At 34.9% G+C, this 23,320-nt stretch overlaps 1 protein-coding gene across 4 annotated transcripts in view; it reads left to right on the top strand.

The window, feature by feature from the left end:
* Positions 1–23,094, top strand: part of AGL (amylo-alpha-1, 6-glucosidase, 4-alpha-glucanotransferase) — a 36,983-nt gene extending 13,889 nt beyond the window's left edge. For 3 of the 4 annotated variants that reach the window (XM_051624532.1, XM_051624529.1, XM_051624531.1), the window contains exons 13-34: positions 1,038–1,161; positions 2,183–2,346; positions 2,889–2,990; positions 3,217–3,369; positions 3,449–3,599; positions 4,718–4,842; positions 4,952–5,064; positions 5,187–5,321; positions 5,827–5,957; positions 6,525–6,661; positions 7,863–7,996; positions 9,116–9,291; positions 10,922–11,024; positions 12,150–12,375; positions 12,792–12,903; positions 13,270–13,405; positions 15,021–15,133; positions 16,875–17,086; positions 17,665–17,762; positions 18,287–18,374; positions 18,466–18,599; positions 20,033–23,094. In XM_051624532.1, coding sequence (XP_051480492.1) covers positions 1,038–1,161; positions 2,183–2,346; positions 2,889–2,990; positions 3,217–3,369; positions 3,449–3,599; positions 4,718–4,842; positions 4,952–5,064; positions 5,187–5,321; positions 5,827–5,957; positions 6,525–6,661; positions 7,863–7,996; positions 9,116–9,291; positions 10,922–11,024; positions 12,150–12,375; positions 12,792–12,903; positions 13,270–13,405; positions 15,021–15,133; positions 16,875–17,086; positions 17,665–17,762; positions 18,287–18,374; positions 18,466–18,599; positions 20,033–20,150 — 2,985 coding nt within the window. In that variant the 3' untranslated portion in view covers positions 20,151–23,094. Of the gene's footprint in view, positions 1–1,037; positions 1,162–1,519; positions 1,644–2,182; positions 2,347–2,888; positions 2,991–3,216; positions 3,370–3,448; positions 3,600–4,717; positions 4,843–4,951; positions 5,065–5,186; positions 5,322–5,826; positions 5,958–6,524; positions 6,662–7,862; positions 7,997–9,115; positions 9,292–10,921; positions 11,025–12,149; positions 12,376–12,791; positions 12,904–13,269; positions 13,406–15,020; positions 15,134–16,874; positions 17,087–17,664; positions 17,763–18,286; positions 18,375–18,465; positions 18,600–20,032 lie in introns of all 4 variants that reach the window. The other variant, XM_051624530.1, reaches the window with a different exon arrangement.
* Positions 23,095–23,320: the final 226 nt, after the last annotated feature.

The following is a 23,320-nucleotide window of genomic DNA, read 5'->3' as shown; positions in this document are numbered from 1 at the left end:
TTACAAAGCAGCTTCTGTCAGTGATATAAGTCCTACACTTGCTACAAAATCTGCAGGATCTACATGGCAGAGTGCAGGTCTGAATGAACCTTCTTCACAGCATAAGGTTTCTTGACTGGTGATGTTTAGGTATCGTTTCACCTACTTTAAACAATTGAGAGTGGTGTAGATACTGTATCTTTTTAATTCTCCACATTAGCTGAAATACTGTGGCAGCAGATAGACCTGGTTAACTTTTCTGTCATATAGCTATGGACTTAGTGCAATGACAGCCATCCAGTGTGTCTGTTTCAGCTGGGGTTGTTGCCAAGACTTGGTTGAAAGTCTTAGTGCTTCTTTGCCATATGTATTTTGTTACTGATGAATTAAACAGGAAGTGGTTTATTTCCCATAACTTAAAAATTGATCAGGAACACCTGCAAAAAAATTTGACTGGCAGACTTATTGCTAAGATTAGTGCTTATTGCTTACTGCAGCACTGACTACATCCAGAAATTGTACTTATCTATTAAATTAGTTCTAAGTAGATTTGAGTAGTGCAGCTACTAAAAGCTATACAGTAGTTAGTTTCAGAACTTAGCTAAATCTATGAAGAACTCTCTAAAACAACTTGATTTGCCCACAGGGAAGTTCTCAGTGGCTCTCAAATCCAGCCATCTCAAAGCTTCTGCCATTATTTCACTTACTATTACTGGTTTTGGAATGGTAGCTTTAAAGGCTCAAACTGACATTTCTCCTTAGAGTTTTACTTTAACAGGTAGCTCTCTTATCCAACCTTTATTCTTGCATTTTGAGTTCAGATTTTTCTTTAAAAACAAAGTTGCAATTAGCTTAGCCTTCAGAGAATTTCCCAGAGTTAGTCAATAAATAACCTCTGTAAAATATAAACATGGTTTTAGGAGGGTTAACTGTTGTTAATATTTTTAATGAGCTGAATATATTAATTACTCATTTATGTTTAGTTAAGTCATGTTAACAATTGCATATATGAAGCTGACAATGGACGTTTTCCATTAAAAATGTGTTATGATCTATAGGAGATGCTAGCAACAGCCAGATCAGTCAGACCTAATCTTTATGTGGTAGCTGAACTCTTCACGGGCAGTGAGTACATTGACAATGTTTTTGTCAACCACCTGGGAATTACCAGCCTGATTAGAGGTACAATAAGCAGTTGAAAATTAAGTAGGATTGTCATGTATGGTTTGGAGTTTTTGATGTGAAACTAACATTGGTATGCTTTTTTTTTCCTTACATATTTGTGTTCTTTGCTTACGCAATTATATTTTCTTCACATTCTATTTAACTTCTCCTGTGTTGTATGCTAACTCTTGATTTTGCTTGTATTTGTGTCCTGTTCTGTGTAACAACTTTTTTTTTGTTCCTTAATTTTGGCTTTCTGTTTGTCTTTGCTGCATGGCATTTTCCTATTGTCCAATCCCTGCCTAGCTTTGAAACTTGTCCTTTTTTGTATCTACCTTTCCCTTTTCTGTGGCTTTTTTGGCTGTGCTTTTTGCAGTACATGCTGGACACAGCTAGAAAATTGCGAGCCGATTTGTATGTAGTGGCTGAGCTGTTCACAGGAAATGAGGAGCTGGACAATATCTTTGTGAATAGGCTGGGCATTACCTCCTTAATAAGAGGTAGGCTTGTTGCGTGTGTGGTCTCTTTCCAATGAGAGATTATAGATGACTTGCTTTTTCCAAGGAAGAGATTTCTTCTGGACTGTGCACTTTTAATTTCATACTTGATGTAATCAGCAGTACAGTTTTGTGACTTTTTTGGTACTCAGCAAAATATAGAGTACTAGCTATAAAATAAGACCTCCTGCATTAGCTTACAGAAGGTTAAATATCTCATTCTTACTCTAGTGAGATAAAAAGAAGCTGCAGCACAGTTCTGCTATGCAAGTACTGCGTCGTGTCTGATGTTTGTTGCATGAGTTTCTTAAAGCCTATGAGAAAGTTTCAGTTCTCTGCTTTTTTCTCCCTTTTTGCCCTTAGTTTTCTTTACCTTAATATGTTATAGGAAATAGAGTTCTCCGAGGTTATATACCTACATGGGAGAATATAGTTATGTGATTTTTTTTTTTTAATGATTAACAACTGTAAAATGCTGCATTACCATCTCTGTGCATGCTGTACTCTGCAGTAATTATTCAAACACCTATTTTCTTCTTTAGAGGCAATGACTGCTTATAACAGCCATGAAGAAGGAAGGTTAGTTTATCGTTTTGGAGGTGAACCTGTTGGCTCTTTTGTTCAGCCACGTCTGAGGCCATTGATGCCAGCTATTGCTCATGCACTGTTTATGGATATTACACATGATAATGAATGTCCCATTCAGGTGAGCACCTAAACTGAAACCCGGAGTTGATGCTGAATGTTTTCTGAACTGATATTTATGAACCATGGGAGGGTTTGGTGCAATCTAGATGTTTTTTCCTGAGTGATGTTTAGGAAGAATGTGTTTCAGATCTTGATAGTTTCATGCACAGAATGAAATTTTTTAACAACTTGCTCTGACATTCCCTTTCAAGGGCAAAAGTATATAAAGCTACTTAATGAGTTGTTTTGTTTCTTTCTTCCCAGCGACTGGAAATAATTCCATCTCTGCTTGTTAACCTGTTCTCCTGAGCTCCTGTTTTACAGGAGAGAATGAGAGACAATGGGGGAATTGGAGTGCTTATTTTTGAGGGTTTCTCTTAAGTTGCTTTTGTTAGTGCATGTGTAGTATTTTTTTCAATAATTCTGTTGTGATTGAGAAAACTATGATCATGTAAATAGCAATTCCTCTGTTAAACTGAGTATACCTTTTGTATGTTGAATGGGGAGGGCTGAGTTATGTCTTTGATTTGCTATTTATTAAATATCTATTTTTTAACATAGCACCGATCTGCCTATGATGCTCTTCCTAGTGCAATGATTGTTTCCATGGCATGCTGTGCTACAGGAAGCACCAAAGGCTATGATGAACTAGTACCACACCAGGTATGTGCATAGTTTAACTCCTAAATTACTCTTTAAAATTTAAACTTCTTTCTTGTCCTAGGACATGTATTTTGATGTTTGAAATTCCATGCAGTTTACTAGCGGGCACTATTGCAGGGTCCAATTTTGTATAAACCTTGAACTTATTATATAGTTGAGTCCTCTAGCTGTTTAGTTGTTTTTTTCAGAGTAGTTTTTATTTGCTTAAATCTCAATTTCTTTACAGATCTCTGTAGTATCTGAAGAGAGGTTTTATGCAAAATGGAATCCAGCAGCACACCTGTCTTCTGGCGAAGTTAATTTCCAAACAGGAATTCTAGCAGGAAGGCTGGCCATAAACAGGCTGCATCAGGAGCTGGGGGCTAAAGGCTTTAATCAGGCAAGTGAGCATAACACTTCAATTTTTCCATATTTATGTTCTGAGTGAGCACAGTTGCAATATTACGGTGTTTTTCTAGGTGTACGTAGACCAAGTTGATGAAGATATAGTGGCAGTGACAAGACATTGTCCTAACACACACCAGTCTGTTGTGGCTGTAAGTCGAACTGCCTTCAGGGATCCTAACACTTCCTTCTACAGTAAAGAAGTACCTGAAATGTGTATACCAGGTAATCATATTTATTTTCAAAGGATGGCAGGTTTACAAAAAAATTCAATTTATTCTAGTTCCATACTTTTATACTTCAAGCACAGGAAATCAATATGAGAATTTTCAGCATGTAGCACTGTTTTTCTATGTGCTAACACATATGCACCTACAGTGGTTAAAGAAACAATAACAAACATAACTTGCTTAGGGTTTTCTTGGGCATTCATAGAGAGTATACTCCTGCTATAAGCTCCCCATGGAGATGTGATTTTATTTACGGTCTTGTTTGTGACCTGGTAAGAAACAGTTAAGAGCAAGATGATGTACAGAGGTGGGGGTGGAGGTGGTTACTGATTATTATTATACTGGGGAAAAGGCTAAAATCTTATATATGTCAACGTCAGCTTTCTTAGATGTGGCTATTTTTGTGGTTATAAAATACATCTTAAAAATAGAAAACATTGTACTGTGTAAGTTAATATAACAGTAATATATAGGTCATACAAACATAATAATAATTAATACATAAAGCATAATGACTTCTACACATTACCTGACAATATTTCTGAAGAGAAGCTTTCCAAACTGGCTTTTTAAGTCTACGCCATTCTTTGCATGCGTGTGTGTGCCTGTGTTAGTCAGGCACATTATTCATTAAGACATTTACAAGTGATTTCAAGACTTGTATACCTGAGTTTGTAGATCACTGAAAGGACCAGGAAAATCAGGTTGTTTGAGCATTAATATAAGTTGTTACACTTTTAAGATAAATATCTGTAGCTGCAGTTTGGAAAGCAATCTAATACAGTGTCTCAAAAGATGATAAGGAAGCTGGTGATCAGTAAAAGACAGGTTGTAATAAACTAGATATTGAGTTATTTTTATGGTTAATTTATTAAAAAATAACAAAATTGCTATTTTAAAATACGGTACAGCCAATGAACTTGTAATAAATGTTCATGGGATATTTGAAGCACTTCCCTGTATGTTTCATTACCTTTGGTTGTTCTTTAGCTGTGCAACTGAGACTTCTGTTTTGTATATTTAGGGTTTTTGTTTTAGGCTTTGCTTTGTGTTTTAAAATAATTACTTTAAATCTAAGGAATCTTAACTACAACATGAATTATTTTTTCTTAGGAAAAATAGAAGAGATAGTACTTGAGGCTAGGACTATTGAGAGAGATTCTAGTCCTTACAAAAAGGATAAACACTTCATAAATGGATTGCCTAATTTCACAATGGAACTCAGAGAGCATATCCAGGTAACTAGCTTCCTTCACCCATGTTCTGATGTAATATTTTGTATTTGTGATATTTTATATTAGAAAAATATTCTGACTTTCAGTTGCAAATATGTTTTCTTGTCTTAAGATTACAGACAGTAAGATTATAAAGCAAGCTGGGACTGCCATAAAAGGGCCAAATGAATTTGTTCAAGAAATAGAATTTGAAAAGTTAACACCAGGAAGTGTAATAGTGTTCAGGTAAGTTACTATGATTGCCAAATGGCTGTGTTAGTTAAAATAGGATGTTAAGATTCTTAGTTTTGAGACTTGGGAATATTCTAAGTACCACATTTTTACAAATTATGCATTTATCTTTACAGAGTTAGTCTTGACCCTAAGGCACAAGAGGCTGTTGGCATACTCCGCAATCATTTAGTCCAGTTCAGTCCTCATTTTAAATCTGGAAGTCTTCCTGATGATGATTCAGCACCCATATTAAAAACATTATTTTCTTCGTGAGTATTCTTTTAAGTTTCTGAAGTAGAACGGAAAGACCTACAATGGGAGTGAAGACCAGTGTAAACTTAAAGTGAAGAATTTTTGTTGTTGTTGTTACTATGGGTGGGTTTGGATTTTCAGAGTGAGTAATTTTATATGTATAATACTAAGCAGAGTTAATACGTAAAAGCTTCACAGGCTTTTTTTGTTCACATTCTGTGTAATTCCTGCTTAAAGTCGACTTTCTAACCTGGAGTGCTTGTCAGGGTTGGGAAATGAAATGATAGTTAGAGGTATATACTTATTACTGTGTTTCTAAATAAATACTGAAACTATTGAGCAGAACCTTTTGGAACACCTGAAAAATCAGGCTCTTGACTTCCAAGATAAGTGGCAAGAAATGTATATATTTAATTATCTTAACATAAGTCTGAAACTAGAATTGTTTGTGAAATTTTTTCCCTGTTTCTCTACTAAGTTGCTTCTGGTTCTGAAATTTGTTTTCTCCACTGTTTTTTTCAGTATTGCATCTAAACTAACACTGGCTGACCTGAATCAAGTACTGTATAGGTGTGAGGCAGAAGAACAAGAAGATGGTGGAGGTTGTTACAATATACCAAACTGGTCACCCCTGAAGTATGCAGGCCTCCAAGGTAATAGCTTCAGCATTTTTTTTCTGCCAAGAAAAAAAGTAAAATGGAGCGGTTCAATCTTGATCATACTTTAATGCTGTTGTATGGTTAGTGCCATTGTTTGGTTAAAAAGCACTGCAGTTGTTTCTGCTTGACCATGCTACTCATCAGTGTTGTACCTAGGAAATCATACTAAAACAAGAACCCTCTCTTTCAACACTCTGGGCTGCAAAGTTTCAATAAGCGTTTTAACGCCAATGCCCTTGCTTTTAAAATAAAAAAGAAAATGCATAGATCTCCAAGGAGTACTCATACTAATTAAACTCTAGGCATTACTAGATTACTGAGGAATGTCATGTGTGAATTTCATGCTATTAGTTATTCCACAGTGAGTATCATAACTGTCTAGGATGCATGCTGAGGAAACTGCAATTGAGTTGTGTCCTAATTCGTGCTGCAGATCACAAGAAGTGATACAGTTAAATCCAGTTAAAGCATCTGTTGCCGTGTACTCTTTTCTCATGAACTTTAATTGCTGATTGCAATAATGGTGTGTCTTTTAACATGGAGTTGGGTTTGTATCTTCAGGATTAATGTCAGTGATGGCAGACATAAGACCAAAGAATGATTTGGGTCATCCATTTTGTGATAATTTAAGATCTGGAGACTGGATGATTGATTATGTCAGTAATCGTCTGATTTCACGTGCAGGAGCCTGTGCAGAAGTGAGTAAAAATATTGATTTGGTGACTTTTGGATTTTAAGTTATGAATTTGTTTCCTGTTCACTTGCCAGAAAATTTTGAAATTCAGTCTGTGTATAACACATTGCTGTCTAGTCAATTTCTTCCCGGAGGTTAAACCACTAATGTTGTTCTTCCCTCTCCTCAATCCTATTTGAAAATAAACTGCAAAAGGAAGTGAAAAATACATAGGACATGGAGGGGTCGCTAGCTCTTGCTTAAAGACCTGCAGGGGTCCTTCCCTGTTCGGTAATTTTTTCTCAAATAAAAATGAAGTAACCATTTTTTTTAAGTGAAGTACTTTTAAAAGAGGGCCTAAATACTACTGAGGGGTACATTACAATGACAGAGGTGTATAGTAAGGTATATAACTTTACCATTTCACTGTTTTATATAAGTAACTTTCCCTTCATAATTTCTAGTTTTAAAGTTTAGGGTCATGACCTGTACTTTCTTGACTGCACAGTCTTCATCTGCAATGTTTAAATCCTCAGTGTCCTTCTGGTAGGTTGTCATGTTCTTCTTTAGCAGTACTGGAAGGAAAGAAGTTAAATACTTCTCAGGTGTCAAACACTTCGCAGTGACATAAGCTCTAGAATCTGACTCCTAGACCCAGATTTGCAGACATTTTCACTAGTGGCTGTACATAATAATTTAGCAGGCTGATAATTTTTATGTCCCTGGTCTAAAGCTTCACCTGCTCAGTCCTGTCTTTCTAAGCAATGAGAAACCTCCCACACTTAGGCCTTAGTTATGCCATTTGTGCTGTAGCTTTCCTCTGCTAGTCAGTTTTATTAGTTTCTTTATTATAGTATTTTTTTTCTCCTACAAGACTAACAAAATACAGTATCTTTCTATAGTTGATGTTCTTGCCTATTTATGTTATAGTACAAGTATAATGCAAGTTTAACCCTACTGTTTTTCTTAGAGTTCATCTCTCAGCTTCTATTTTGGATTAGGAGGGTACAGTAGTTCTACCACAAATATCTATCATGGGCAACTTCTTAGACATGCTGTTTGTGTTAAGAATAACTGAAGATAACTTCACCTTTCTGGTGGTCAAGCATAACTTGGGTGTAATGAATGCACAAAAGCTATGACAAATACTTTTACTAGAAGGATCCTGAAGGCTAGGTGTTTTAACCCTAGTGTTCTCAAGCTCCAGTTATATTGTATCTTAACAGGTTGGTAAATGGTTGAAGTCCATGTTTGTCTACCTAAAGAGAATTCCACGCTACCTCATCCCATGTTACTTTGATGCCATATTAGTGGGTGCATATACAACACTTCTGGATGTGGGATGGCGTCAGATGTCCAGGTATGCTTGGCATATCAGCGCTCTAGAGGTATCTGTATGTATTTGCACCTTCTAAGTTTTATCTGCTGGAGAATTTAATTGGAATATTTTCATACTCCTCCAATGCAAAAGGGTAAAATGAGTAGTGAATATAAAATCTATCTTCCAGTGGTGGTGGTTTGAAAGGTTTAGAGTTCAGATGTGTATTCAGGGTTTGAATTTATGACTACTGTTGGCATTGTGCAGTAGGAAAAGGAAACCTTAAGCCAGCATTTTTCTGCCAGGTTTCAGAAGCGTTTTTTGCTGTCATTTTAGTACAACTGCAATGGTTCCTTAAAGTTCAGGGAAGAAGGAAAATACCTGATTGTACTTCATGGTGCTGCTTTGTTCAACATTTCTTCCTGAACACAGCTGAATATCCTTTATTGTCTGAGCACTTTGTTGAGTTCTTGCTGACACTGAAGATTAAACAGTTATTTCTTCTCTATTTTTTCTTGGAAAGGGAAAAAAGATTAACTTGATGGAGGCTTTATTCTAGCTATGATCATTCTGAACGTATCGGTATTGTTTTGCAATTGTTAAATGGGCAGAGAATTTGGTATGGCTGTGCAATCATGTGGAAACTAGATTTTATGAAAATGCTTGGAGCTGAACTAGTCAGGAATGCAGGTTGCATTATTTTAGACAATATGTTCACTAATTTATTGAATCACAATTTGTTATTTATATTTATATATAAAAATGTGGAGAGCTTTAAAAATACTGACTAGGTTTAACATAAACGTTTGTTCAAAGTAAACTATCTTTTATCCTATTTTTTGAGTGTTGGGTCTCTATGCAGGCATCAAGTAAAACAAACCAATTTCCTTTTTTTACCCTTTTCCCTAGAAGCATTTGACATAAGCACTCCTATTGGAATTAATAAATTAAAATTTAAAACTTAACATTGGGCACCCATTTTAGGGAAAAAAGTTATTTACAAATTAAAACTTATGTACAAAATTAGTTAATGCAAAATACTAATATTAACTCATTACTTTATGCATATTACTTAGTCTACTGTAAATGAAAAATTGTACTTTTTATAGATAGATACTGCTGAATGCAAAGTTATTTTAATTTAATTATGTTGAATTACAGCTTTGTGCAGAATGGATCAACATTTGTTAAACACCTTTCCTTGGGTTCAGTCCAGATGTGTGGGATAGGAAAATATTCTTGTCTGCCAGATCTGTCTCCGTCATTACATGATGTTCCCTATAGGCTGAATGAGATTACAAATGAGAAAGAACAGTGTTGTGTTTCCTTAGCAGCTGGTAAGTGAGGGCAACACATTAAAAAAAAATAATAATAATAAAAATTCCAAAATAGTTAAACTGGTTTTAGTAAGTGCATTAAGACTTTCTCCATTGTGTTTGGGATCCATATATAAGAAACGATGTAAAATGTAGGCAGTGGTTTTCCTTATTATTCCCCTGTGTTTTAACTGGTGTTTGAAATTACAATTTTCCCATATTAAAATATACAGGAGTTTTGTGGAGCAGTATTTCTCAGAGACAATCATTCTTTTTCTGCTCTTGGGGAGCTTATAAACACTTCATTTAGAGACATTTTTAGCTATATCCATGTTTATCATACATGGGGATCCAGAAGTATGTTCTGATTCTAGAAAACTTGCTTGAGATAAATATACTTGGCATAATAGGTTTTAATTTATCTGTTTTAAGCATGAATTTAAGAACTGAATTGTAATGAAGGGTGAATTTATTGTTTACAAGTTCCCAGAAAAAAAAATACATTAGCACACTAGAAGAATGCCTGATCTGAAACTGTCCCCAAAAAGCATAAAAGCAGTCAGCAAATAGGTGTTATACCTCCAAATGTTCTGCCAGAATCTGGCAGCCTTTCAATTGGGCACTTTCCTGTGGCCAAAGTATTATCTTCCTTGTTTGGAATGAATTTATTTTTGTTCTGAGTTGGCCCATTCCTTTTCTGAAACCATAGAAACTAACATCCTGTCTTGCTGGGGTGTTTATTTTCATCTCCTTTTTGCTGTCTGTCTTTCTCTCATGGAATTCGTGTTTAGTTTCTGGTTTTTAGTAACATTCCATTTGCCTGCTTTAGTGTTACTTAGAAGCACAGGGGCACAATGTTCCTTTAAATTGGTCATAAAGGTTAATTGTACTAAAGGGTTTGGTTTTAAATATTCCCTTCACATATTCACTTGTAGTTGTGTCTGAGATTTTTAACTCCCACATGGAAGGTCATTTTCAAGTGCTGTTGCTCTGTAATATATTGCAGAGGTGTGGAGGTCATATCTGACTATTAGCAAATACTTTGGAAAAGTAAGTGGTAGAAGTTAAAATGTTCTATCAAGTAGGCACAACAGGCTGCTGTTTTGAAACTGCACCATATAGAATTTTGTGTTAGATTGAAAAAGTTGGTAAATGGAAGAAACTACAAGTATGGACCTTACTGATTTAATTACTATGCTTTATCAGTCAGAATAATTCCTAAAGTTACATGTTACAATGTAGCAGCAACATACAGTTCTATAAGCTGCTACTGAGATGGCACAGATCTCATACATAAACTTATCAATTAAGTGTTACAAATCATGTCATAGTTCTGGCTTTTTTACTTTTAATTTTCTTTGGTTTTGTTGTTTTTTTTTTAATTACAGGTTGGCACTTGATTAAGTTACAAAGTGATTTAATAAAAATGTAGATGTGACTTACATGAGATTCTGATGCATGATCTTCCCATTCTAGAAGCTAATTGTTCTAAAATGAGGTTTTATTTAATCTTATCAATAACCTGGATTAGAATAATGTTTAAATATCTAAAAATGTGAATATATTTTTACTTCTGTTTATTTTATGCATGCTTTTTCACATGATTTCTGCCATATCAATTAATTAGATGAAAAATGACATTTCTTTTTAGGTTTACCTCACTTTTCCTCTGGAATTTTTCGTTCTTGGGGACGGGATACCTTTATTGCACTGAGAGGTCTAATGTTAGTTACTGGGCGCTATCTAGAAGCAAGGTAAGACTGACTTATTCTTAGTTCTTACTGATTTTGCAGGTAGTTGGGAAGAAAGGCATGCTCTCAGAACCTGTGATGACACACAGGCTGTTAAAAGCACTTGATGTGCAGTATGAAACTTTAATTGCCCTAGATAGACTTGGGAGTTTTCTCTCAGTGGAATTCAAAATACTTCTTCTCTTCTGCTCTCTAAGCACTGATATGAAACTGATGTTCTGTACAGATGAGGTAGTTTTAACCCCTGTGACGCTACTGCTTGTCCTTAAAGTGGTTGTGTTTTGCATGTACTTAGATTGCATGTCTGTTCTGACACTTTTCTGTAACTGCAAGTATTTGTCTATTAATAATAGAAAACAGCTAATTGTGGATTGTTGATAAGCTGTCTGTAAATGTTTAACTTGACAAATGAGCCACATAAGCCAGATATATTGATCTGATGTTTCCGTTAATCTTTTAATTTGAGTAGATATCATTGTATAATACAAACATAAAAATCATTTGTTTTGATTTTGCATGTATTTACGCTGTACTTTTGGCCAATTGTTACCTTTTCCATGCAGTAAGATCATGCATTCTACTAGTATGTTTATGTTCCCTTTTAAAGCTAGTTGGAATCCATGTTTTCCACAAGGTATGCACAATGGTTCTCAAATGAAACCTCTCATAACCTCAGTTGCTGTCACCTCTCTGTATTTAAATAGATAATTCCCATATACTCCTGCTCTCCTGCCCCATTCCACCCCATGCATCAGAATGGATACCAGGGTAATCATAAACTGTTAATAAAAACCTTCCCTGTTACCTCAGTGGGATTTGGAATTACGCTCTATATCATTACCCATGAAAAAGCAAACTAGTTTTTCTATATTGGTAGATCTATGTTTTGTACAAACTGATTTAAATGTATTCATGTTGGGAAATATATAGGGCATAAATTAATTTTTATTTTTGTAAGTTCATGTTAAACGAAGCAATTTTTAGCTTTCAGCAACAAACTTCTGGCATCTGTCTTCAAGATCCTGTCTTTCCCCTTGACTTACCTTGCTTTTATGGTAAATGCTTTTCTGTATTTGGTCCAGTAATGGCCTTGATAACTCAGGGAAGACTGTTTTTATTTTGTTCTAGAAACATAATTTTAGCATTTGCTGGGACTTTAAGACATGGCCTCATCCCCAATCTGCTTGGCCAGGGGACACATGCCAGATACAACTGTCGTGATGCTGTATGGTGGTGGCTTCAGTGTATCCAGGACTACTGTAAAATTGTTCCAAATGGATTAGACCTTCTCAGGTGTCCTGTTTCTAGGATGTACCCACGAGATGATTCTTCTCCTCAGCCTGCAGGCACTAGGGTAAAGATCACTTCTGATTTCAGTATTTAACCCAACTATACATTTTTTATGAACTCATGTAATTTTTCTAGCTATGAGACACTGTTGCTATCTGTTGTTAATGGTAAAATTTGGTTATAGCACTTTTCACTATATCTGCATCACATAGCTAGACAAGTGCAGGGGCTTGGAGATGGAGAAAGAAAAATTTCATCAGCTTTACATTTAATTTTTTTCTTTGCTTTTTGTCTTGAAAAAATGTTTACATTCAAAGTTTTATACAACACATTGTCACTGACAAAGATGCTACTGAAAATGTTAGATGCATTTCTTCCGAAGTATCATAAGTGAGAGGCTAAGAATTGGTACTACTAGAGCTTGTCTATTCATTTGTCATCTTGCCTTTTGCATATCATCCAAACATGCAATCAATCTAGGATCAGCCACTTTATGAAGTAATACAGGAAGCAATGCAGCGACACATGGAAGGCATAAACTTCCGAGAAAGGAACGCTGGTCTGCAGATAGATCAGAACATGAGAGATGAAGGTAACAAGTGGAACACTTGCTATACAATTCAAAACATGGCAATTATATTTTACATTTCTTTTCCTCTGGCTGTTGAATATATTAAAAAAAATAATAATTGTTTAATGCACCTAAATCTATATTTTAAATACCTTTTAATGTTTTAGAAGTATCTAGTTAATTGTTTATTATCAGCAACTGTTCATATGTTCTGGTACAGGTTATCTTTAGAAGTTCACTTTAAAAGTTCAGTTGCCTTCAGAAAGCCACCTCAACCTCTTGTTTGGAGAGTATTTTATTTAGGAAGTTTGGGCTGGGGTGGTGGAGGAGTTGGGGTTCTGTTTTCTATAAAATATAGATTTCATACGTGATATTTTTGCTTGGCAGGTTTTAACGTAAGTGCAGGTGTTGACCACGAAACCGGCTTTGTCTTTGGAGGGAACCGCTTTAATTGTGGCACTTGGATGGATAAAATGGGAGAGAGTGACAAAGCTCGCAACAAAGGAATTCCAGCTACTCCAAGGTACAACATCTAGGCTTTTGAGGGGGATTTTTAAGTTCACTTTTTTAGCTGAAATTTTTCTCCAGAAGTACTGTGCTTTCCATTAACACATCTGAAAGGTAAGCTCGCTAATGTTCTAAATATTTCTGCCTACTAAAATGTAAATGGTAATCTGGGGGTTTTGTGTTCATTTGAAGAAAAAGGTGTATGTTTAGGAGGTGAACCCCTCAGCTTATGGCATGGTCTTAGCTCCATGCAAAGAGTAGACATTTGATTTCAGGTATAAAATGTAATTTAGGTAAAATTGTACACTTGTGTCGTTGGTTTGCAACAACTAGTAGTATTGAAATTTGTTATTTAGACTTGGCATAGGAGATAGCTATTGATAATTGTGTTGTTTGAACACTACCTATTTAGAATAAAAAATTTGTACAACATCAAAGTTTCTAAAGTTGAGATTAAATATTTTAAAAATAAGCTTTTCACTATGTGCCAGCAAGCTGCTGCAAACATCCTTGCTTTAGTTTAGTACAGCAGTACTAAAAAGTCTAAGAAGTACATTTAATGCTTATTTTAATGCTTCACTTTTGACTTGAGTAATTGTATGATGGCTGAAATACTACCTAAGTCACCAAACTGTATGGGCAGATGAGAACCTCTGTATTGAACATAATTTTAATATCAGAGGATCAATTAGTTTGAAGCTGATGATTTTTTCCTGTTCTTAATCTCTGGTATAAAATCTTAAATCTGTGCAAATTGGCTGGGTATGATAATATCACTTTAAATTAGGCAATTGTACAGAAAAGAAAAGTATATGTTGGCTAGTTTAAAATCACCTGTTTTCCACATTCTTCCTCTCTTGTTTCTTCATTAGGTGTAAACCTAATATTCCAAATGAAAGTCAATTCCTACAGTCAGCTTATGCTAGTGCGATCTTTTCTTATTCTTTCCCTTTGTGAAACTCTAAAACTACTTCATAAAACTGCATGTTCTTGAAAATGGCAGAAAAGCTTCAGTGGAGATAAAGTTAAGATACTCATCTAGGGGACAAAATAGTCTAAACCATGCCTGCATGATTTTGTTAGAGCTGAGCTGCTACCCAGGGAGGTAATCTGGTCAGTGATAGATTTTTCAAATAATATCTTAGTGTACAGCAGCAGCCAAAAGAAACTAATAAAAAATAATATTGGGTGTCATTAGTAAAGATGAAGCATCGTGAAACTTTGCACCTGCAAGAGACACTTGAATCTTGAGTGTTGTGTGTAGTGCTGGTCTCAAGCAGGACATAATAAAGGATGGTACAGAGAAGGGCAGCTAAAAGTAAAAGAGATGGATTAGCTGGCTTGCAAAGACACACTGGTATGTCTAAGGACTCTTCATTTTCAAGACAATGAGGGTGAGAGAGGTTTGACTGTAATTTAGAAAACCGTGTCAGTAGTGATAATGATAGAGCACAAAACACTGCAATACTGTAGAACTTTGGTTTGCTTACATAGGAGAAATACGGGAATAGCAGGAGAAAAGGGAAAAAAATAACATGTCTAAAGATACAGATTTTTTGGTGTTACTTACTCAATTTTTAACAGCCTTCTTAAAGTAAATCTTGGGCTTATTTTAATAATTATTATTTTAGAGATGGCTCTGCTGTGGAAATTGTTGGCCTGTGCAAGTCGGCTGTTCGCTGGTTGCTGGATTTATCTCGGAAAAATGTGTTTCCATTCCATGGAGTCAATGTAAAAAGACATGGTAAAAACATGCACATCTCATAATTTTATTATGTTAAGTAGTATGTAAAATAACTGAAACAATTAAGTGCTGGCCATATACCATCAGGGATGATTATCAATCTATTCAGGGAAGTGTAAGGGGAAAATGGGAAAAAATTAGTCAAGTATCTTGTATGAATAATTTTTTTTGTTACTAAAAAAATTAAGAGTTCTTATTGTCTGGTCTATTTCAAATACTTCATTCCACGTAGTAAGGTGTGAATTAGAAAGGAATTTTTGAGCCTAAATGCCGTTTCTCAAAATGGGTATAAGTGATAGGATTATTATGTATTAGGATGATATGCATCATTCATTACAAGAATGTTAAGTAAAATTACACAAGTCACTTTTCTCCCCCCCAATGTTTACAACGCGCAAAAAAAAAAATTATCTTTGTGAATATTTACATAAATATCTTTAGATATCTTTTATGTTTCAGAGTGGTACTTGCTCTGGTTACAAAGTTACTTTGAGTTTACCAATCCCTAGTGAATATATGTGTGCTGTCTAAAGCCTTTTTACGCTTCAGTAAATGATATATTGAAAACCAGTTAATTTTAGTGGTTCTTTTGTTCTATTTTAGAAAATGTGAAACTAAGTGGTTTTGGTGGTTTTCTTCCAGATCTGTTCTAAACAGAATAGATTCCTAGGTCATAAACTTACTTGTCACTTTAATATTCATTAAAATCTTTGGCTAGAGTTACACAGTTTAGAATTCAGTACACAGCAATATAACCCACAGATGTAGAAATAATACTTATAGGACTTCCCTTATCTTTTGTTCCAGAATCATAAGCAATTTTTTAGATTGAGTTTGATCTATATATACTACCTTCTGTTAATGTCATGTAACTTGAGTTTAAATGTCATTTGTCTAATGCTGAATCTATTTTCAAACCAGCCTTAATTCCTAGTCAAAATCTATGCCTTACAAGTTTCTAGGATTTTTTGTTCTTCTAGTAATACCATATCTCAATTTTGGTAGTTTAGTCTTTTTCGCTATATTCCAACTGTAGTTTAAGAAAAGCTGGTAATACTCCTGTGCTCACCTAATATAAAACTGGCATACAGTTCTTTACTATTTTTGGTTCCTTCTTCAAAGCATTGCTTATTTAAGGTCTACGTGTATCTCAGTCAGGAAGATATGCCTAGTACAATTCTGCTGACTAAAACCTGATGTGTTTGTCAGTCCCATTGAAAGTTTCAGTGAGCTGTTCCTGTGATCTGTAGAATTGTCTTAAGCATGGGAAATCACTAGCTGGAGAGAAGTGACCCTGGGTCTGTTCCTGTTATGTTGTCAGGAATTTTGGAAGAGAAAGCTTTTAAAAGAGATACTTATCCAAATGTTTTGACACTCTTTGCAGACTCCAAAACAGCAAGAATATTTATACAAAATACTATAAAGACTGGACTTGTTACCATACTGACATATTAATTATATCTTTTCAACTTAATTAAGAATGTACTGTACCTCACAGCTGTTTGGTCCTAGCTAACTGCAAGTTTGGAAATGTGTAAAAAATGTTGTGTTGGAGTTATCTGCAGTGTAAGTCAACTTCTAGATAATAACTTTTTGCAATACTGCTATGGCCTTCATTGTGTTAGGAGTATCTAAAGTAAAACTTCAATAAGCAAAACAGTAAAAATGGAGATAAGCATACTTCTGGTGTTACCACTGTGGGTGTTCTCTGAATATACAACCTGTGTGTCACATCTTGCAGGAAAGGAGGAGACTATCACATATGATGAGTGGAACAGAAAAATTCAAGGACACTTTGAAAGGCTGTTCTTTGTCTCTGAGAACCCATCAGATCCTAATGAGAAACATCCAGAACTTGTTCACAAACGTGGAATTTACAAGGACAGCTATGGAGCTTCAAGTCCATGGTGTGATTACCAACTCAGGCCAAATTTTACAATAGCAATGGTTGTGGTAAGTGTGGGGAGTGGAGGGAAGCATTTGCACTCCTAACGTTTTGCTTCATTATTGAACTAAGCTTGCATTGTAAGGTTGACCTGCCTGGCATTCTATTAGGAACATACATTGCTTAGAATAACTTTTTGAAAGCTTTTATTTCTATGCTTTTAATATTCATCCATCTTGGAGTATATCCTAAAAATACATCCCTGACAGGGCTTATCTAAATGAAAATGCTGTACAAGATATAGATAGGATAAATTTGCAGTGTCCACTGTATTCAGAATGTCTTCTTGCGTCAGGTCTGGGAGGCCACTTTTCCCATCAAATTAGCTAAATAACATAGCAGGTTTATTGTCTTGATCAGGTTTGTAAAGAGCTTCAGTAATAATATTGTCAAGTGTATTTAAAATAAAATTAAAATAAAATAAAACACTGGGTAGCTTCTATCCTCTTGCCTGCTCTGACTTTTCTGTTTCTGAAGTTGATTCACTAATACAAAACTTTGGATTTTTGTGGTCTTCTACATTTGTATACACAGTATTATGTGTGTACATGTGCAGAGCTTACTTATTAAATCTTTATTTTTTTAGGCCCCTGAGTTGTTCACACCTGAGAGAGCTTGGAAAGCTCTGCAGATAGCAGAAGAAAAGTTGCTTGGTCCATTAGGCATGAAAACTTTAGATCCAGAGTAAGTATACAGGGATAGGTGTTAATTACAAAACACAACAGTGGGAATTATTTGAGATGTGGGGCTAGTATTTATTTCATTAAAATCCTCATAGATGCAATAAATATTTCTGGAACAATTATTTTGCTATTTTAGAAGTCCATGCAATTGATGTTATTTCTGTAGGCAAACACCAGGTGTTCTTGGATGCCACACAGTAAAAAAGTCAAATTTGGTATCATACATTGAATTTAAATCTTGATACATGTTTATATCTGATACAGTGTACAGCAGTACAGTTTGAGTAAAAGCATAAGGGCAAAATTATGAATTCAAATCAGTACAAGACTTTGACAATTTTCCTACTGGTTTAAACCGTGTTTGGAATTTGATTGTCATGTAGAAGGCAGAACCTGATGGAGACCTCCCAAACTTGACCATCATTAAATATAAATACAATGCAAACTGTTGGTTCTTTTCTGCTCTCCAGTTAAGTATCATTTTTGTTAAGGCTTTGTTTGCATGATTTATTCTTTGTCTTGCAGCGATATGGTTTACTGTGGAGTGTATGATAATGCGCTTGACAATGACAACTACAACGTAGCCAAAGGTTTTAATTATCACCAAGGACCAGTAAGAGCTTGTTTCTTTCATTTTAGAACAAGTACTGTCACCTTTTCAAACTGACAGCTATAGTAATATTATCTTTTCATTCTTTGCATAGGAATGGCTGTGGCCAATTGGATATTTTCTTCGTGCTAAATTGTACTTTTCAAAGTTGATGGGTCCAGAGATATATGCAAAAACTGTAGTTATGATTAAGAATGTTCTTTCTCGCCACTATGTTCACCTTGAAAGGTAAGACATAAGCTGGCACAGATTCAAAATACTCATTCAAGCTAGTGTTACCCACTTTCCAATTGCATGTAGAAGTATAGATCTATAATATAAACAGCATCTGTTTTCTAGGTAACAAGTTCAGTACTATATGTGCTATTGCAGATATCAAGTGAGGTTTCAAGTACAGCTGAGATATAGTGCTTTTTATAGATTGCAGATTGTGTGAAATAAACCTTAACAAAAATAAGTATCTTATTTTGTAAAAAAAAAAAAAGGCATTTCAGAAAAAAAGTTGAGTAGTTTGTTGTTTTTTTTTTTAAAGAAAATATTTCATAACAACCTACAAAGCAAAATAGTTAAAAGACTAGTAGCAGCAGATCAAAACTGTGGCAGATAAGCTGATGCAAAATATTTTTAGGATTTGTTGTGTAATAAAATAGGAAATTAGCATCATAGTGTTTCAGAATCTTAATAACCTTGATATTCAAAGAAAGCAGAGGAGTTTGCTTATGGCCCTTAAATGTGCCTTTGCATTTTGTGTTTTCTCTCTTAAAAACCAAATCACCAAACCCACACTATTTTTTCCCTTTTTCCGTGTGTTATTCTTTTAATTCTTAAAGATTTGAGGCAAATTAAAACAAAAAAACAAAGCAAAGGTCTTGCCTTTTATCTCTTCTGTATAATCTGTTCTGCAGTACTGGAAGTATGCATTTATTTGTGCCCATAAGAGTAATTCATAGTGCTGGTCATGACAGAAGGGTTTGTCTGATCACACGAGGAAGAAAAAGGATTTCTTAAGTAACTTTTTGCCTTACACAGTGTCTTGTCCTAGTGTCTTGTTTGGCAGTATTACCAAATAACTCGCAGCGTGGTAACATTCTTTGTTTTTTCTTACTACTTTAGTGTACTTTTACTCTGTTTTGGTATTTCATTTTGTGTACAGAATTATTAATGTAGCAACAGGCTCAACTTATGAGTATTTCTGTATGTTAGTTTGTGGGGGGTTTTTATTCCTGTGAAGGAAAAACAGCTTACGTAATCATGCTATCTTCTAGCCATTGTCACTTTAGCACCATAGTCCAGTATCAACTGTAGTTAGAATACCTTTCAGTTACCTCAGAAGTCACTTGGATTCTTCCAACTGCAAAACTCTCTTAAGGACAAATAGGAGCAAAGTGCCAGTAGTGTAAGTTCAGATAATATTAGTAGCAGAGAGTCTACTTTGAAGAAGAGACCCCCACAAAAACCTACAATTCCCAGTTGCAGGGGAAAAAATTTGAGTTAGATCTCAGTTATTAAAAACATACTGTGCCTGTAGGACAACAGACATTTTATTCATTATTTTCATTTCTTACTGAGATAATCTTCTAAAAGGTTTTTTTTAATTAAATGTTCTCTTAATTTTAATGTATTATTTAACATCAGCAATTGTTTGTTTTTTCCTTTACTAGATCGTCCTGGAAAGGGCTTCCTGAACTGACCAATGAAAATGGACAGTACTGCCCTTTTAGCTGTGAAACTCAGGCCTGGTCAATTGGTGTTATCCTTGAAATCCTTTATGACTTGTAAAAGTTTATTTTGATTTGATTAAACTTCTGTGGTCTTATTATTGGGCATAAATGAACAGTTGGCTTATACTGCAAGGGAAATGTCCTGTTCTGCACAATCACTTAAGCTGTGTCCTGACTTTCAAAGATGCTGAGTGCCAGCAGCTCCTTTGCCCTATAACTGTGTGGGGTTGGATTGGTTTTTGAAAATCAGGCCATGGCAGTAAAATAAAACTGCAGTGCACACTTGATGCAGAAACTTTTAGTAAGGAGCAATTTCAATAACATGCACAGACTTAATTTTAAGTAGCTTTAGTTTTTTAGACTTTTCAAATAAAAATTAATGTAATGAAGTCCGGCAGCTCTTTTCTGAGCTAAAAAAAAAAGTAGTACAGCTCTTATGTTGTTGGTATTTTGTCTCCTGAAGAGTAAGTGGATGTTTTGCAAAGGCATGCTTGAAGGGGAGTAGACTAACCTATAACATTCTGAATTTTGTATGCTTTCTGCTGGAGCCCATACATTAATGAAGGCAGAATATGTTGTCTCTCTCTTGAACTGTATTACGGGGATTTTTGTTTGTGTTCAGTTGAACACTTCATTAAGCAACCACAGAAGTAAAGTTTGAATACTGTAATAAACCAACCTTTGAAGCTATATAGAAAATGTTAAAAAATGTAAACTACTTTGAGAGTTAAGTCAAGCAATACCCTATGCTACTCCATTTTTTAATTTATTTGCATACTGCGGGTCATGCAGCAAACCTATTTCTTCATTTAAATCTGTTTTTCACTGTGATGAATTCATAAGAAGCATGTGCATACAATACACAGCCTGCTAGGGGAGGCCAAAGATAGAAAAGTCAATGTGCCTTTATTATTAAGAAAATCCTAGCTCTACTGAAGCAGGTAGAAACACATAACATCAGCAGGATGAGATATTAGCCTGCCACCAGACAAGAGAACATGAGGTTTCTGTGCCTTTTGAGATTACACCAAGAAGAATAAGCATGCTCCCTCTGTGGTGTTCTTTTGGGAACAGCATCCAGCAAACATGATGCAAAACACATCTGTTCTTTCTTATTTGGATGCCTGTATGCCCTTGTTGAGTTGAGTTCAGTGTTCCCGAACTGAGAAGTGGTTGATGGAAGTGCATTTAGTAATTCTCAACCCTATATTAATGTGATTTTTCCATCACAGTGCAATAAACAGGCAGAGAGTGAGTCTGACAACATGTCCCACATCACAGATGGGAAAGGCAAAACTCATACTGTGCTTCTTCAGGTTAGACAACATATGCTGAAAAAAATATACGCAGGATGTAACTATAATGCACTAATAACATGTATGTCAAGATTTTATGATATCTGTATTTTAAAGTTTCTGTACCCTGTCTTAAGTACAGTGCAAGTGTGCTGTCTTGATCAGGAAGAATGTTACAGATAGTTACATTCAAGGGCAAGTTAATAGGCTGAAGATAAATGAGTTGTAAGAAGTGGCTATATTCACACTGTTTATTTGAAAGGTTAAGTAAGTATTTGAACTCCCTTGCTGAAGTGTTCAGTACTTAAAAATTGTCATTAGGGAAGGTCTATATTGTACCTCAACTTTTAAGCTGCTGCAGTAAGTGAGTTGAAATTTGTTGTTGTTTTCTTGGCACAATGCATGAGAGATGTCACTTGATTGAAAACTGCTGAAATGTTAGCCACACTATTTTTTTTAATGTGCAAGAGGCATATAAAGTATTTTTCATAATGTACTGGACTTCCAAAACTCTTGATAATTATGTTGTGCTTTGTGTCCTACTGTGTCATAGCTTTTTAATGTTTTCCTAGATAATTTTCTCATTTATTATTTCAAGTTATGTCTTATAGCTCCTATGGTTTAGAAAGCAGGAACAATATGACAGAATGAATTGTTCTTGATGAAAAACATTTGAAAATAGGAAATGCAGCTTAAGAGCTACAACTGTTGAAAACGATTTCTGCAAGGTGCCAAATTATGTATATTGGCAATCAGTCTTTGCAGTTGAGGAAAAAAAAGTGATTCATCAAAACCTTCCTATGTTGTTATAGATGACTTTCCACTGTTTTGCAAACTGTACTGCTGATAGAGACTGCATATTTGTCACTGCTAGTTTCTTATAATTTAATAGTAAAATTTTAAGGATAAATCACCACTGCGTACACGAAGACACTTGCGCATCTTATAAACATGCCCATTTATTATGTTGCTTTGGCACTGACTTAGTTGAACATAGTTTTAGTGACAGATGTTTTAAATAGGAAAAACTATTTATTATATTGGTTGACTTTGCTGTTAAGTAGCAACAAAAGTAAGATTTGAGGTTATAAATGTTGGAGGGGGGCCATAGGGGTTTTTTGGTTTTTTTTGATGCTCGGTCTTTTTTATCACAAAGCTACTGAACACTTTGTCAAGCCAGACAGTTTAAAAATGAAGAGGGAAGAAAGCAATGTTAAATCTAAGACTTACATGTGCTGGTATGCATCTAGATAAACTCTGTATCTAAGTCTTTATCCCCTGAACTGTGTTTTCATTCATTAGTATCATTTATATTATACCCTCAAAAACTTCCTAGTAATGCAGAGTTATATTCGGTAGAATGTTTTAGAAATAAGCTAAAGAACTTAAAAAGAACTGTGAATCCATCGTGTTACAGTTGGTATTTCTGGATCTATATGTTACTGAGACATTTTTTTATTTCCTCCCACTTGAAATAATTTTGACTGTTACTAGTGTTTGTACAGTTAATAGCCCTTGATTTATTCAATGATGATTAACGTGAGAATTGAAGGAAAATAATGTATTATTCTCGCACTGCATGTTGTAATGGTAAATGGAAATATGAGTTTTATGTGTGTTTGTCCAGCACAACAACCGATTTTAGAAAATGTCATTATTCATATATTTCTGAAATGCACAAAATAAAATTCTTTAATTCAGAGTTAACCTTTTTATGTGGATGTTTGGAAGAAAGCACATTACAGATTATGCTGCTTGTTCAGTAGTTGGCAATTCTACACACATTGGAGAGATCATAAAATCCTCAGGTCAAATATTAATAACAAAGTGCTAGCAATGCTAATCAACTGATTTAAAAAAAACACACAAACTTGAGTCCTACACACAGATTCTGATGTTTGTGTCAATGTCAGCTGCGTTCAAGTGGGATTGG

This window comes from Apus apus, chromosome 7 (genome assembly GCF_020740795.1).
Source record: "Apus apus isolate bApuApu2 chromosome 7, bApuApu2.pri.cur, whole genome shotgun sequence".
Classification (NCBI taxonomy): Eukaryota; Metazoa; Chordata; class Aves; order Apodiformes; family Apodidae; genus Apus; species Apus apus.
The sequence above is the reverse complement of the archived record's forward strand: the minus strand, read 5'-3'. Positions and strand labels throughout refer to the sequence as shown.